Source organism: Bufo bufo, chromosome 2 (assembly GCF_905171765.1).
Source record: "Bufo bufo chromosome 2, aBufBuf1.1, whole genome shotgun sequence".
NCBI lineage: Eukaryota > Metazoa > Chordata > Amphibia > Anura > Bufonidae > Bufo > Bufo bufo.
The window spans coordinates 111,640,837-111,656,536 of NC_053390.1; the positions used below are offsets into that span (position 1 = coordinate 111,640,837).

General features: G+C 44.2%; 1 protein-coding gene across 1 annotated transcript in view; it reads right to left on the reverse strand.

The window, feature by feature from the left end:
* Nucleotides 1-534: 534 nt before the first annotated feature.
* ANKDD1B (ankyrin repeat and death domain containing 1B) overlaps nucleotides 535-15,700 on the reverse strand; it is a 68,936-nt gene continuing 53,770 nt past the window's right edge. Inside the window, exons 14-15 of the mRNA XM_040421420.1 lie at nucleotides 11,413-11,544; nucleotides 535-2,277 (exon numbers count right to left, since the gene is read on the reverse strand). Coding sequence (XP_040277354.1) covers nucleotides 2,219-2,277; nucleotides 11,413-11,544 — 191 coding nt within the window. The 3' untranslated portion in view covers nucleotides 535-2,218. The remainder of the gene's footprint in view (nucleotides 2,278-11,412; nucleotides 11,545-15,700) is intronic.

A 15,700-nucleotide genomic window follows, 5' to 3' on the forward strand; every position in this document is an offset into this window, starting at 1 on the left:
CGTCACCGGAACTGCCTGCCGGATCCGGCAAAACGTATGCCAACTGATGGCATTAGTAAGACTGATCAGAATCATGAACAGTCTTAAAAATGCCTGATCAGTCAAAAAAATGCTTCGAAATGCCGGATCCGTCTTTCCGGTGTCATCCGGCAAAATGGATTCGGCATTTATTTTTTTCACCTTTTTTGCATGCGCAGACCGGAAGGATGGATCCGGCATTTCGGTATTTTGAATGCCAGATCCGGCATTCAGGCAAGTCTTCAGTTTTTTTTGCTGGAGATAAAACCGTAGCATGCTGCGGTTTTCTCTTTTGCCTGATCAGTCAAAAAGACTGAACTGAAGACATCCTGATGCATCCTGAACGGATTTCTCTCCATTCAGAATGCATGGGGATAAAACTTATCAGTTATTTTCCGGTATAGAGCCCCTAGAACGGAACTCTATGCCGGAAAAGAAAAACGCAAGTGTGAAAGTACCCTAAAACATCATTTTTCTCAGCAATGTGGACACATATGAACATGGGACCAACACCGATGTCTTCACCTGCCAAATGCACATGTAACATAGTTTATAAGGCTGAAAAAAGACATCTGTCCATCCAGTTCAGCCTGTTGATCCAGAGGAAGGCAAAAAAGCCCTGTGAGGTAGAAGCCAAATTTCCTCACGTTAGGGACATGTAACAGGTCAGCCAGTTTCATAGACCCAAATCTGCTGACAGATGCCCTTTAATACAAGTTTTAAGCCAATGTAATTTATTCATTATCCAGATAAGGCATATGGCTTCGCACATATACAAGCGCACTACAGGGGGCAGGATCATAGACATAGGGAATGTGTGAGACATTAATAAGATGTGAGGTCTGATGTGTGTTCATGTTCTTGTACTCATCATGTGTACACTGATCAGCCATAACAGATGAAGAGAGTAACATTCCTGGAACCATGGCACCTATCAAAGGGTGAGATATAGTAGGCAGCGAGTGCGGTCAGTTCTTGAAGTTGATGTGTTGGAAGCAGTAAAATTGCGCAACCGTAAGATCTCAGCAGATGTTGGATAACTGGTGCAGAGCACCTCCAAAATGGCAGGGGTAATGGGGTATTCCTGGAATGCAGTGGTGAGTACCTACCAAAAGTGATTCAAAGAAGGACTACCAGTCATGGACGCCTGTGACATGTAAGGAGTGAATGCTTGCCATAAAAGAGCACGTGATCTGTGCTGGCCAAGCAGGAAGTATCTTTGACTACCAAATGCACAGTGTGCATCAGGTAGTATGAGAAGCTTTGTGGACATCTTGGATGGCAGGAGAGGAGCCCAGAATTTGGCAGATGAGAAGGAGGGCACTGTGTGAGAATTATGTTCGTTCCCTAGTTAATGTGAATATATATTTTTTTGGACCGTAGGATCACCTTAATGGTGGCAATCATAGACTAGATGTAAGTACAAACAGTGCATTGCAGTTTGGTGCACAGTTGCACACCATCTGAAAACATCTACAAGGGGCCTGTGATAATCAGAACTTAAACATGGAGCAATGAAAGAATGCGTGCTACTCCGATGAAATATATTTTTTACATCATGTGGACGGCCAGGTGCATGTGTGTCGCTTACCTGGAAAAAGATAGCACAAGGATGCACTATGGGAAAGAGGCTTACTGGTGGGGGGGGGGGGGGGGTGATGCTCTGGGGAATTTTCTGATGGGTCTTGTGTATGTGACACGTGTCATCATCCTAAAGAATGTTACAGACAAAGTGCCATCCTTCATGGCAGTGGTAATCCTTAATGGAAGTCCTCACCCAGTGGAAGTCCTCACCCAGCAGGATATTGTGTTCTGCCACACTGCAAAAACTGTTCAGGAATGGTTTTGGGAGAACATGGCAAAGAGTTCAAGGTGTTGCAAAATCTCCATATCTCATTCCGATTGATCTTCTGTGGGATGTGCTGGAAAAATGAGTCTGATCCATGGAGATCACACCTCAAAGTTTAGGAGACTTTAAGGATGTACTTCTGTCTTGTTGCTTATCACAGGACACCTTTAGTTGTGGAGTCCGTGCCTTAATGGGTCTCAGACTTCTTTTTGTGGCCTATACATTATTTGGCAGGTGGTTTTACTTCATGGCTGATCAGTGTTTGTGCAAGGACCAATGTCTGGTGACCATGTGATGTCATTGCTTTGGTGCAGTCTTTATTTTCCATAGTTTTTTCAGTTTCACCCAGTGTTAGGAAATTGTGCACTTCTTGGGCTGCACACCATCGCTGCTCTGTACTCTGAAGTTTTCTGTAAAGAAACAAAGAGATGAACTAGAGAGAGGTCGTTGGCCCATGGTTGGTTATTACTCCAAATAAATATTGTATTTAATAGTCCTACCCTAGTGAAAAATGTGGTTCTAGATATGCCAACCCTTCTAGTATCAATAGTGACCAATATTTTGTCTGGCCATCATTAATCTGGATACACTTAGTATCCTCAGTGTTATTAAATCTTTATTAACTGTCCCACCTGGACACATGTCCTGCCAGCCACCATTAACTCCACCCATATCCCTGCACAGCCCAAAGTCCTAAGATTTTTTTTTTGCCATTCAGACGATTCATGTTGTTTCATTAGTGGGAACCTGCAAATTAACTAATGTGATCTTACAACCATTGCATTACTGGAGGTTGTTTATGTGTATGTGTGGATAGATGAGATTAATAGATAGTTGGATAGATAGATAATTTGCAGTACTAGAAGGTTATATTCAAGCGGCCTTTTACCTATACAGATTTTGAAGTGTATTTCTATTGTCAGAAACCGCCTCTCTGTTTTATACGACATGGATACACAGTAACGTGCTGTGAAAGAATAATAAAATACCCTATAAAAAGTATACATGGTATATTATATATATTTTTTTAAGTGGGAGTCTATAGGTGGTATATATCCCTGGAAGCCTATGTGGTGTTATAAGTTACAACCTTCCGACTGAGGTATGGCCAAAGTATACCCCTGATGAATGTGAAAAAGAAGATGTGAACAGAGCCTTAGACTACGGCTACATGGCAACATTTCACGTGACAATCGGTCTGTGCAGAGGTTCATCTTTGCTGTCAGTCCGGTTCATCGTTGTGCCCCCAACCACCAGGACACACAACATTCAACAGTGCTGACATCTTGGTCTAGGTGAGTAGCGATCTGCTGGAGTGATGAACCACAGCCTCTCAGTTCAAGGATTCAGTCAGTTTGTGACCAGCGTCGATAACTGGCTTGTCGAAGAACACAGGAGACATCGCACAATCAGCTCACACGACTTGATCTAATTTTTAAGGTTTCATGTGGCTAAAAAAAAAAAATTGCTTTCAATTTGCCTTTAATGACCCCTACCACTTGCCACAAATTGGAGCTAGGTGCTTGAAATGTGATCTTCAGATCTTAGTGACACCTGCTACATCTTCGATTTCCATAACCTAATCGCTTGTCCTTCTAGGTGTTGCAATTTCAGTGTTGTTGAGTGTATTTTTGCCGTGAGACTCTTCTGTGTCTTGCCGTCGCGTGGCACATGTGGCTGTGTAGCCCTAGTCTTATATCAATAGCAGGCATGCAATCAAAGCAGTTATGGAGTAAGCAGGACTGTTGCCATCACCAGGGTGCATTGGGCAGTACCCACAGTCACAGTGATGGCTGTAATGGGCTGCTCTCTGATATATCTATAATAATAATATCCCTGTGTGAGTGCACTGTGTCTCCGTGTGTGCGTCACCAGTTTTGCACTGGGCATGCGCGGCGTCCAACCAGGACACAGCGCTACGCACAGGTTTCCCTGTAGGGTATCACCCTATAGGCAGGCCACTGCTCCCCCGCCGCCACCCGCTCCTGCCACAGTTCCCCCGCCGCCGTCGGCGCACAGACTTCTGGTAATTGAAGTCCTGGTGAGAGGTCATGGAGGAGACGCCTGCACGGGCAGTACTAAAGCGAGCCTGCACCGCCTACATGCGTACACAGTTTTACACTGGGCATGTGCGGACACAGTGCTCCACACACCGCCCACACTCACAGAGCAATCATCACACCACGTTCCGTGGACGGCGATGAGCGGCCATCGCTCGGGGTGTCGTCTGTATGGACGATGGGTGGTGCGGACAGCGTGTGTGGGGGATGGGGGGGGGCGTTGATCGGCTGGAGCGTGGTTTGATGATTGCTCTGCGCGCTGGCCAATTCTAGCGCACGTTATTGTAACAGGCATAATGTCTAATATATATAAGACTATATGTGTGTTAATAATCTTTTAAGTAGAAAAATCACCCTAATACTATGGCATATGAATTTAATATACCATAAATGCCTGTTTGGTGGCGGTCCAAGTCAGCGCACCGGGCTCTGCATCTGACAGAGTCCTTCTTTACTCTGGGATCATGAGACCTGGCACCTCCATTCTCAGATTAAGACAGACCCCACCAATCAGACTGTTGTAACATAGCAACATAATAAACTTTACGTCTCACAAATGTCAGAGCGGTTACAGGTGAGAAAACCCTTGGAATGCTGTAGATCAAACACTATGGCTCGTTTTCAGTGGGAAAGCCATCAAACAGATAAGCATGAATAATAAAGAGAAAACAGTAAAAATGTCATGTTCTTCACAGATCTGACTCATGTCGAGAACAACAATTGACAAGGATTCAGAATAAATATTTTTCCACCTTTAAAATGTTTCAGCAGCTTCATTTGATCTGCTGTTTGCTCACGCTGATGTTCATGTTATTTACTAAAGGCCCATTAACACTGATGATATAGCAGATTATTGTTGGGAAGGAAGTGTTCCCAACAATCGCCTGCTCATCAGTGGAGAAAAAAATCGGCATTTACATGCAGCGATCTCCCCACAGTATGAGGAGGAGTGATGACTAATGCCATCGCATACCTCCCAACTTTAGAAAATGTAGACATTTTTTTCTGCACTAGGCCACGCCTCTAACTCCACCCAAAATATAACTAAACACCTAATCCTACTCAGTCCCCTAAATGCCCCCATATAGTAATTATTCCTCTTTTATGCCACTGCACAGTAGTTATGCCAGCATTGTGACACCTTCACAGATTATGCCCAGATATGTGCGCCTCAAAGTAGTTATGTCCAGATACACTCACCTAAAGAATTATTAGGAACACCTGTTCTATTTCTCATTAATGCAATTATCTAGTCAGCCAATCACATGGCAGTTGCTTCAATGCATTTAGGGGTGTGGTCCTGGTCAAGACAATCTCCTGAACTCCAAACTGAATGTAAGAATGGGAAAGAAAGGTGATTTAAGCAATTTTGAGAGTGGCATGGTTGTTGGTGCAAGACGGGCCGGTCTGAGTATTTCACAATCTGCTCAGTTACTGGGATTTTCACGCACAACCATTTCTAGGGTTTACAAAGAATGGTGTGAAAAGGGAAAAACATCCAGTATGCTGCAGTCCTGTGGGCAAAAATGCCTTGTGGATGCTAGAGGTCAGAGGAGAATGGGCCGACTGATTCAAGCTGATAGAAAAGCAACGTTGACTGAAATAACCACTCGTTACAACCGAGGTATGCAGCAAAGCATTTGTGAAGCCACAACACGCACAACCTTGAGGCGGATGGGCTACAACAGCAGAAGACCCCACCGGGTACAACTCATCTTAACTACAAATAGGAAAAAGAGGCTTCAATTTGCACGAGCTCACCAAAATTGGACTGTTGAAGACTGGAATAATGTTGCCTGGTCTGATGAGTCTCGAGACATTCAAATGGTAGAGTCCGAATTTGGCGTAAACAGAATGAGAACATGTACCCATCCTCTGATGGCTACTTCCAGCAGGATAATGCACCATGTCACAAAGCTCAAATCATTTCAAATTGGTTTCTTGAACATGACAATGAGTTCACTGTACTAAAATGGCCCCCACAGTCACCAGATCTCAACCCAATAGAGCATCTTTGGGATGTGGTGGAACGGGAGCTTCGTGCCCTGGATGTGCATCCCTCAAATCTCCATCAACTGCAAGATGCTATCCTATCAATATGGGCCAACATTTCTAAAGAATGCTATCAGCACCTTGTTGAATCAATGCCACGTAGATTTAAGGCAGTTCTGAAGGCAAAAGGGGGTCCAACACCGTATTAGTATGGTGTTCCTAATAATTCTTTAGGTGAGTGTATGTGCCTCCTCACAGTAGTTATGTCCAGATATGTGCCCCCTCACAGTAATTATGCCCACATATGTGCCCCCTCACAGTAGTTATGCCCACATATGTGCCTCCTCACAGTTATGTCCAGATATGTGCCCCTCACAGTAGTTATGTCCAGATATGTGCCCCCTCACAGTAGTTATGCCCACATATGTGCCCCCTCACAGTAGTTATGCCCACATATGTGCCTCCTCACAGTTATGTCCAGATATGTGCCCCCTCACAGTATTTATGCCCACATATGTGCCTCCTCAAAGTAGTTATGTCCAGATATGTGCCCCCTCACAGAAGTTATGTCCAGATATGTGCCCCCTCACAGTTGTTATGTCCAGATATGTGCCCCCTCACAGTAGTTATGTCCAGATATGTGCCCCCTCACTGTAGTTATGTCCAGATATGTGCCCCTCACAGTAGTTATGTCCAGATATGTGCCCCCTAACAGCAGCGATGTCCAGATATGTGCCCCCTAACAGCAGCGATGCCTAGATATGTGCCCATCACAGTAATATGCCCATTTATGTGCCCCCTCACAGTAGTTATGTGCCGCCTCACAGTGGTTAAGCCCAGTTATGTGCCCCCTCACAGTGGTTAAGCCCAGTTATGTGCCCCCTCACAGTGATATGCCCAGTTATGTGCCCCCTCACAGTGATATGCCCAGCTGTGCCCCCTCACAGTAATATGCCCAGCTGTGCCCCCTCACAGTAATATGCCCAGCTGTGCCCCCTCACAGTAATATGCCCAGCTGTGCCCCCTCACAGTAATATGCCCAGCTGTGCCCCCTTCACAGGCAATAAAAAAATAAAAACAAACATACTCACTTCGTTCCCCAGCAGCAGCAGGATACACGGAGCGGCTTGCAGCATATCCGCACCAAAATCCAGAATTTTTAATTGCCAATTTTTGTGCAGATTAGATGCAGTTTTGCCGCAGATCTCACCCTTCCATTGAAAAGGGTGAAATCCACAGCTAAAACCACAAACATAATTGACATGCTGCGGATTTGGAAATCCGCATGGCAGGTTAATTTTCACACAGAAAAAAATCTGCAAAGTGTACATGAGATTTATCTAATCTCATACACTTTGCTGATACTGTACTATGCTTCGTTTTTTCCACATGGGAATCCAAAAGGAAAGACCACGCTTATTCCGCAACATGTGCAGTTGGCCTAAGGGTACCGCCTATGAATGGTGGAGACAGGGGCACAAAGCGGCTGTAAAATGCAGGGTCATACGGGCCACAGCTGTCTAGTATATAGATTGTTAAAACTGATTACCATTGTCATTTTTTATTGTTAATGGCTGTGCATTTCCTGCAAAAACACATCAGCAGCTGCAATGGATTTTTAACAATATAATACTAATCAGACGTACATGGTTTTTGCGTGGTTTTTGGCCACAATGCAGCCGAGCTTCCACCCTGCACCAGCGTCCCAATCTGCCTTTGGATTTATAAATTAGTAAAATTTAATAATGCCACAAAGTTGTGAACTGTAAAAAGTAATTCAATTTAAGGCCAGACACACAAGATCGAGTTCAATGCGATAAACTCAAAGCGTGTGTCAGTGAGAGGTCCGGTGCTGACCTCCATTCCTTTGACAGGATCGCACAGCATTATACTGATTTATAATGCTGTGTAACCCTTAAGCCTTATTTACACGTCTGTGTCAATGCTCAAATCCGTGAGAAGGTGGCCAATGATGCATCCGTGAAGCTGTCCGCGATGGATCCGTGTGTCCATTTTTAATTTTCAAAGAATCTCTTCCTAATGATCCGTGAAACACGGATGCAACACAGATGGCAACCGTGGCTTTTGCGGACCCTTAGACTATAATGGGCGTGATGGATGCGTGAAGACGGACAAAATAGAACATGCATCCGTGATAAAAACACGGATCCGCGGACCGTGATAAAACACTGATGTCTGAATACACACATTTAAATGAATGAGGACAAGTGCTGTCTGTGGAGAACACGTACAGCACACGTCCGTGAAACACTGATGTGTGAATGAGGCTTTAAGGTGGATTTAGAAGAACCAATAATCATCCACATTATCGGGAATGACCATTCCTGCGAACGCTCTTTCCTGACAATCTGCCCATCTAAATGTGCCGCCGATCATCCAAAAAATGAGTAAAATGCTCGTTCATGGAGTGATCCTGATGTTCATGCAGGCCCCACCAATCATCGTTTCTGGACAGCAGATCATGCACAAACAATGATTCTATATAGGGACGAGGGATTGCTATAGCCCTCATACTGTGGAGAAGATCGCTGCATGTAAATGCAACTTTCTTCTTCACTGAGCAAGCAGCCGACTATCGAGAAGGAACGCTTCCATCCTAACAACCAGCTGCTCCATCGGCCCGTCTAAACCTCCCTTTAGAATTCTAAAATCACAGTGTACTACAATAGATTTCAGGACTCTAAGGCTGGTTTCACATGGGCGTTGCGGGAAAAGGTGCGATATTTCCACGCGAGTGCAAAACATTGTAATGCGTTTTGCACGCGCATGAGAAAAATCATCATGTTTAGTACCCAGACCCGAAACCGGACTTCTTCATATAAGTTCGGGTTTGGGTTAGGTGTTGTGTAGATTTTATTATTTTCCCTTATAACATGGTTATAAGGGAAAATAATAGGATTCTGAATACAGAATGCATAGTACAATAGGGCTGGAGGGGTTAAAAAAATAATAATAATAATAATATAACTCACCTTAATCCACTTGATCGCGCAGCCCGGCTTCTCTTCTGTCTTCTTCTTTGCTGTGCACAGGAATAGGACCTTTGATGACGTCACTGCACTCATCACATGATCTTTTACCATGGTGATGGATCATGTGACGGACCATGTGATGAGCGCAGTGACGTCACCACAGGTCCTTTTCCTCTGCACAGCAAAGATGAAGACAGAAGAGAAGCCGGGCTGCGCGATCAAGTGGATTAAGGTGAGTTATATTTTTTTATTTATTTTTTTAACCCCTCCAGCCCTGTTGTACTATGCATTCTGTATTAAGAATGCTATTATTTTCCCTTATAACCATGTTATAAGGGAAAATAATAGTTATCGGGTCCCCATCCCGATCGTCTCCTAGCAACCGTGCGTGAAAATCGCACCGCATCCGCACTTGCTTGCGGATGCTTGCGATTTTCACGCAGCCCCATTCACTTCTATGGGGACTGCGTTTCGTGAAAAACGCACACTATATAGAACATGCTGCGATTTTCACGCAACGCACAAGTGATGCGTGAAAATCACCACTCATCTGCATAGCCCCATATAAATGAATGGGTCCGGATTCAGTGCGCGGAAATCTCGCCCGTGTGAAAGAGGCCTAAGGGCTCTTTCACACAAGCGAATTTTCCGTCCAGATGCAATGTGTGTCAGCTCTGCATTCAGGAAAAATCACAGCATCTTCTATATTGTGCGTTTTTCACGCAGCCCTGGCTCCATAGAAGTGAATGGGGCTTGTGTGAAAAACTGAATACATCCAGATGCAATGTGTTTTTCACTAATGGTTCAGTAGATGTAGATTATTCTTCTTCAGTTTTTATTCAAGCGCATGAAAAACGCATCAAAACTGATTGCATCAATGCAGGAAAAACTGAAACACTGAAGGAAATCTCAGAAAAGACTGATTCAACTTGCGTGCCAAACTTAGTTTTTTCCTAAACAGATCCTGACACAATACATATTGCTCATATAAAAGAGGTCTAAGGCCTCTTTCACACGGGCGTTGCGGGAAAAGGTGCGGGTGCGTTGCGGGAACACCCGCGATTTTTCAGCGCGAGTGCATAACATTGTAATGCGTTTTGCACTCGCGTGAGAAAAATCGCGCATGTTTGGTACCCAAACCCAAATTTCTTCACAGAAGTTCGGGCTTGGGATCGGTGTTCTGTAGATTGTATTATTTCCCCTTATAACATGGTTATAAGGGAAAATAATAGCATTCTGAATACAGAATGCATAGTACAATAGGGCTGGAGGGGTTAAAAAAATAATAATAATAATTTAACTCACCTTAGTCCACTTGATAGCGCAGCCGGCATCTCCTTCTGTATTCTTTCTTTAGGACCTGGGTAAAGGACCTTTGGTGACATCATTCCGGTCATCACATGATCCATCACCATGGTAAAAGATCATGTGACGTACCATGTGATGACCGGAGTGACGTCATCAAAGGTCCTTTACCCAGGTCCTAAAGAAAGAATACAGAAGGAGATGCCGGCTGCGCTATCAAGTGGACTAAGGTGAGTTAAATTATTTATTTATTTATTTTAACCCCTCCAGCGCTAGTTTACTATGCATTCTGTATTCAGAATGCTATTATTTTCCCTTATAACTATGTTATAAGGGAAAATAATAATAATGATCGGGTCTCCATCCCGATTGTCACCTAGCAACCGTGTGTGAAAATCGCACCGCATCCGCACTTGCTTGCGGATGCTTGCGATTTTCACGCAACCCCATTCACTTCTATGGGGCCTGCGTTGCGTGAAAAACACAGAATATAGAGCATGCTGCGATTTTCACGCAACGCACAAGTGATGCATGAAAATCACCGCTCATGTGAACAGCCTCTTAGAAATGAATGGGTCCGGATTCAGTGCGGGTGCAATGCGTTCAACTCACGCATCGCATCCGCGCGGAATACTCGCCCGTGTAAAAGGGGCCTAAGGGTCACACAGCATTATAAATCATTATGATGCTGTAGGATCCTGTCAGAGGAGCAGAGGTCAGAACGGGAACTCTCACTGACACACGCTGTGAGTTTATCACATTGAACTTGATCATGTGTGCCTAAGGGTATCTGCACATGGAAGCAGGTCAACGTGTAGAAGATCCGCACGGATTTCTCAGCGCTTCTGCACTAAAACTGCACCAAAGACTGCAATACATAACAGTTTTTTGTTGCAGATTTGGTGCAGTATTGCCGCAGATCTCATCATTCAAAAGGGTGAAATACGCAGATAAACCCACAAACATAATTGACATGCTGCGGATTTGGAAATTCACACGGCAGTTCAATTTGCAAAGATCTGCAAAGATCTCCACATGTTTAATCTACTACGCTGGTACTGTACTACGCTGCTGTTTTCCCGTCTGAATGCCCCCGGAAAAACTGTGTGTAATTCGCACTGTGTGTAGGTACCCTAAATCAGCAGAACTGCACAGATGATATATAACAGTAAGAAAAGTGGGCATTTAACATTACCTGCCATTTGGTGATGCCCCAACACTACCAGATCTTCATATAAAGACTTTATTGGATTCAGTTTTTTTAATAAGATGCCATGCAGCCATATGAGTAGCATGCGGTGACCATGCTCCTTGTAGCTGAATTTATCTGTTAATAGAAGAAATTAGAAATATTCATTACATCAATATAGAGAATTGTTAAAAAGCTGCTCCATGTATCCTCAGCCACTGGACTCTGGATTTTTTCCATATAATTCCCAGTGAATTATCACAGCCCTGAACAATGCAGATTTCTCGCTGCAACCATGGGTATCTTATCATTCGCTGCAACCATGGGTATCATAACATTAACATGATCCTTGATGCCATGTTGAGCACATTTATGCTGTATGCCTAACTTGGCAGCATTGTTATTTCCTTTGTCTGGAGCTGTGATGCTCAAAAACAAACTTTGAAGCCATATAAATATGAGCTGGCAAATGCCCAGGAGTGTTGTCTATTGCTGCATGTGCCTATAACCCTGGTGTTACTTGTCAATTACTCCTCCTGCGCACATCACTCCCGAGCATGCGCCATACAATACCTACTGTGGACATGCATTGCTTTTCGGCACAAAACTGTAGAACCAGCAGAGGTGAACCTGTCTTTGTTACTATTTTGTTATATTGATTATCACATCCACATGGTTTCTATCTTGTGTAGGATGTCTATTGTGGTACTTGTGGTTCGCCGCGGGCATCCTCCACTGTATGCATTTTTGCTGGGGATCGTCATTAGCAACGGTGCCACAAGTGCAGGATCTGCTCCCCTGTATATATATATGCACAACCGCATGTGGGTTTGAGCGCTTCCTGCTTGTTTAATACCACGCCATTCTTTTCAGTTTGTATATATATAGATGCCTGGAGGTGTATAAACTCCAATTTAAATGTGCCTGCTTTCCATCTACAGGTCACATTTAGGTGCACCTGTGAGGCCTGGGCCATACCAGCCAGTCTTGAGTGGGACTCGCAGACTCCTCCCTCCTCCCATTGCAAGCATGGTTACATGCTGGAGGTAACTGGTGAGTTGTTTGTGAGTCGGCCTCATGCTCCTGTAATTTGCCCACTGGCTCCTGGTAATGCCCATACGGCTCAGGTAGGAGAGTGTTAGGTCCCGGGCTACTTGAGAAACCTTGGCGCGGTGCTCGGGCTCAGACATGTCCTACACCGTAGGACATGTTGGCTAATCTCTCAATTTTAAAATCAGTTTGAGGGTTTAGTAAAACCGCAGAGTGCACCTGTCTTTGTTACTATTTTGTTATATTGTTACCAGCAGAGGTGAAGCAAGAGCTATGAGCAGCAGCAAGTCCGGGCCCAACAGTGATGTGCACAGACGCAAGATTTCAGGAGCAGAGAACAGTGACGTCAGCGGGCTGCTGGGTTGGCTTACAGCAAGAGAAGGCAGGAGCTATTGATAAATAGCAGCAGCGGGCCTGGGCACTTGCAAGGTCATTAGCATATGTCTTCTAAGTTTGTTTTCTGAGCATCACAGCCACAAAGGAAAAAGAAAAGCACCATGTGTAAACTGTGTATGTGACCTACAATGCAATTTGAGCAGATTATTCAAGTAGCTGACAGACTCCTTTTAATCTGTTCATGCTTTGTATTACGCTTTGTATGTATTCCCAAAAACTGTCTGTAGGTGGCACTGTTTCATTTATTATGCCCTGACTCAGCAGAGGGAGCTAGCTTTCTCCTCTGAGAGGGGAGCTATTTAAAGGGATTCTGTCATCAGATTTAACCCCTCTAACCTAAACATATGCTCATGTCCAGACTAATAATAAAAATCCTAAGCTGGCCTTATTAAACCTCACTGTGGCTCTATTTGCCCAAAAAACACTTACATAAGGTGCCCAAGGGGAGAAGGCGGCGCTGAAGACAGGGAAGGCGGCGCTGAAGACAGGGAAGGCGGCTCTGAGCACTGGACGGCGAGGGATGCGGCCGGGCACCCTGTATTAACAGACCTCCCCTTGGGCACCTTAAGTAAGTGATTGACAGGTTATAAAAACCTGTTTTTTGGGCAAATAGAGCCACAGTGAGGTTTAATAAGGCCAGCTTAGGATTCTTATTATTAGTCTGGACATGAACATATGTTTAGGTTAGAGGGGTTAAATCTGATGACAGAATCCCTTTAAGGAGTATTACAATATACACTTTAGTTTTTAGTTCTGCCAGGCATTCAGAGCAGATGCCAGTTCAGCTCCAGGAGAAACATCATTCAATAGATACTTTGCTGCTTGTGGAAGGATTAACAGTTAATGGCACCATTCCTACTGATTATGAGACTTTTTTATTTGGATGGTTTGTAGTCTCTGGCGCCTACCACACATTCTTGCAATGTGTATGGATAGTTTGTAGAGTTTTGCATGCCTGTGATCATCTTGGAAAGGTTGCAAAGTGTTTAAAAGAAGCTCAGGTACTACAACTCCTATTATCATTGTTGCTGCTTGCCTATATACAGCTATTGGGAGGAGACTCCACTGTGACTTGTCTTGGAACTGTGCCTTGATATTGATGGGCGAACTACAACTCCCATTTTGCACTTTAGTAAACAGAGACATTTGTTTCCTACTTCTGGCTTGGTTACTGACTCCTGCACCATATGCACCTAACCTATACCATTAAGGGTGCCCAACTAAATTCAGGCAGGAGCCCCAACATGAAGGTGTGCTCCGAGCAAAGAAAATTTACTAGAGATGAGCATTTTTTTTTAAATTAATTTCAGGTCTGATTCCAATTAGTCAGTAAATTTGATTTTGGTCTGAATCACTTCTAACCAAATCATAAGTGCTCTAATGGACCACATGGTGATATAGGAAAGAACAGTTGCTTGTTCTGAACAAGCAGTTCAAAAATGACGCCCTAATGGGGGCAGATGCATTGAATTACGCTTATTGCAATGCTCATTCATAAATGGTAGAAAAATTGCAACAGGTGTTTGGGAAAACGGCAAAGCAGGAAATTCCCTGGGTTCGATGAAAATATACGTGACACTGTTGTTGACCCACTAAAATACTCTTTTTGCACGCATATAGACTGTAGAAGCTTTGCAAACAGGTTTTTGGGGAAAAAGACTCGGTCCTGAATATTAAAAATACAGTACTTTCTCTTTAAAAGCTTATGTCTCTATAGTGCAACACACATTTCTGAACATGTCGAGCTATTGTTACACATATAGTTATACTAACTATCCTGTCCCTAGTGATAAAACCTGAATTTCTAGCTAGTAATTCAATCTACCGAACAAAATATATCTTCTTCACAATCTAATACACTGTACCTACAAGACACTAAAATGGCGGGCATGTGTCTGTAATTGGGGTTTGTCAGAGACACGGCAGACACATCCTATCACTTCAGTGACTGAGATCACAATTATGCCTCTGCTTCAAAGTTAGCATAGAGCTGGAAAGACCAGCCAACATCTTCCCTTTGGCTATCAGGCTGACTGCAAACCCTTGTGGACAAGCCCATCCGACAGGGCCCAACCCGAGGCTATGTGATCTTCCGTCTTAATCTTCTCTTCTGTGTCACTAGTGTACTGAATTTTTATGTGTAGCATGGTGGGTGCGATCAGTGGAGTAGCTATAGAGGGTACAGAGGTAGCAGTCGCTACCAGGCCTAGGAGCCTGAGGGGTCCAAAGACCCTTGTGCCACCTAAGACACCAGCATTATAGAAAATGCATATTTATCATGTTATACCTTAGGCTGGAAGGAAGGGGTTAGGTCAAGAATTTGGCATGGGGGGAGTGGGATTCCGTTAAAATTTTTGCCTCGAGCAGCAAGAAGGCTATGTGCTTCCTTGCTCCTGGCCACAAAGTACTGAGGGAAAGGGGGCCCAAGCTGAACTCTTGCACCAGAGCCCATAAGCCTTTACCTACGACCCTGGGTGCCATTCATCTGAATAGAAAATACTAAAATCTGGAAGAAGAATTTTTGTGAAATTCGTGATGAATCCGATTCGTTAAGAATTGATTCGCTCATCTCAATCCCTTACCATAGGCCCTGTTAGTATATGAACACTGCAGATGGGAACTACCCTCTAAATGGGGATGCAGATCACCCTGTTAGCACCCGAAATCCATTAAATAATGTAAAAATCCACAATCAAATTTTTAATAGCAAGCCCCAACGGGGACGAGCCGTCCTAGCATCTTGGGTGACACTAGGAAGGCCCCATGCGACAGGGAGATGCAGCGGTTGTGTGAGGGGCATTGGGGGGGGGGGGCATTATTGGCCTTGGATAACCCCCTTTAGAAACTA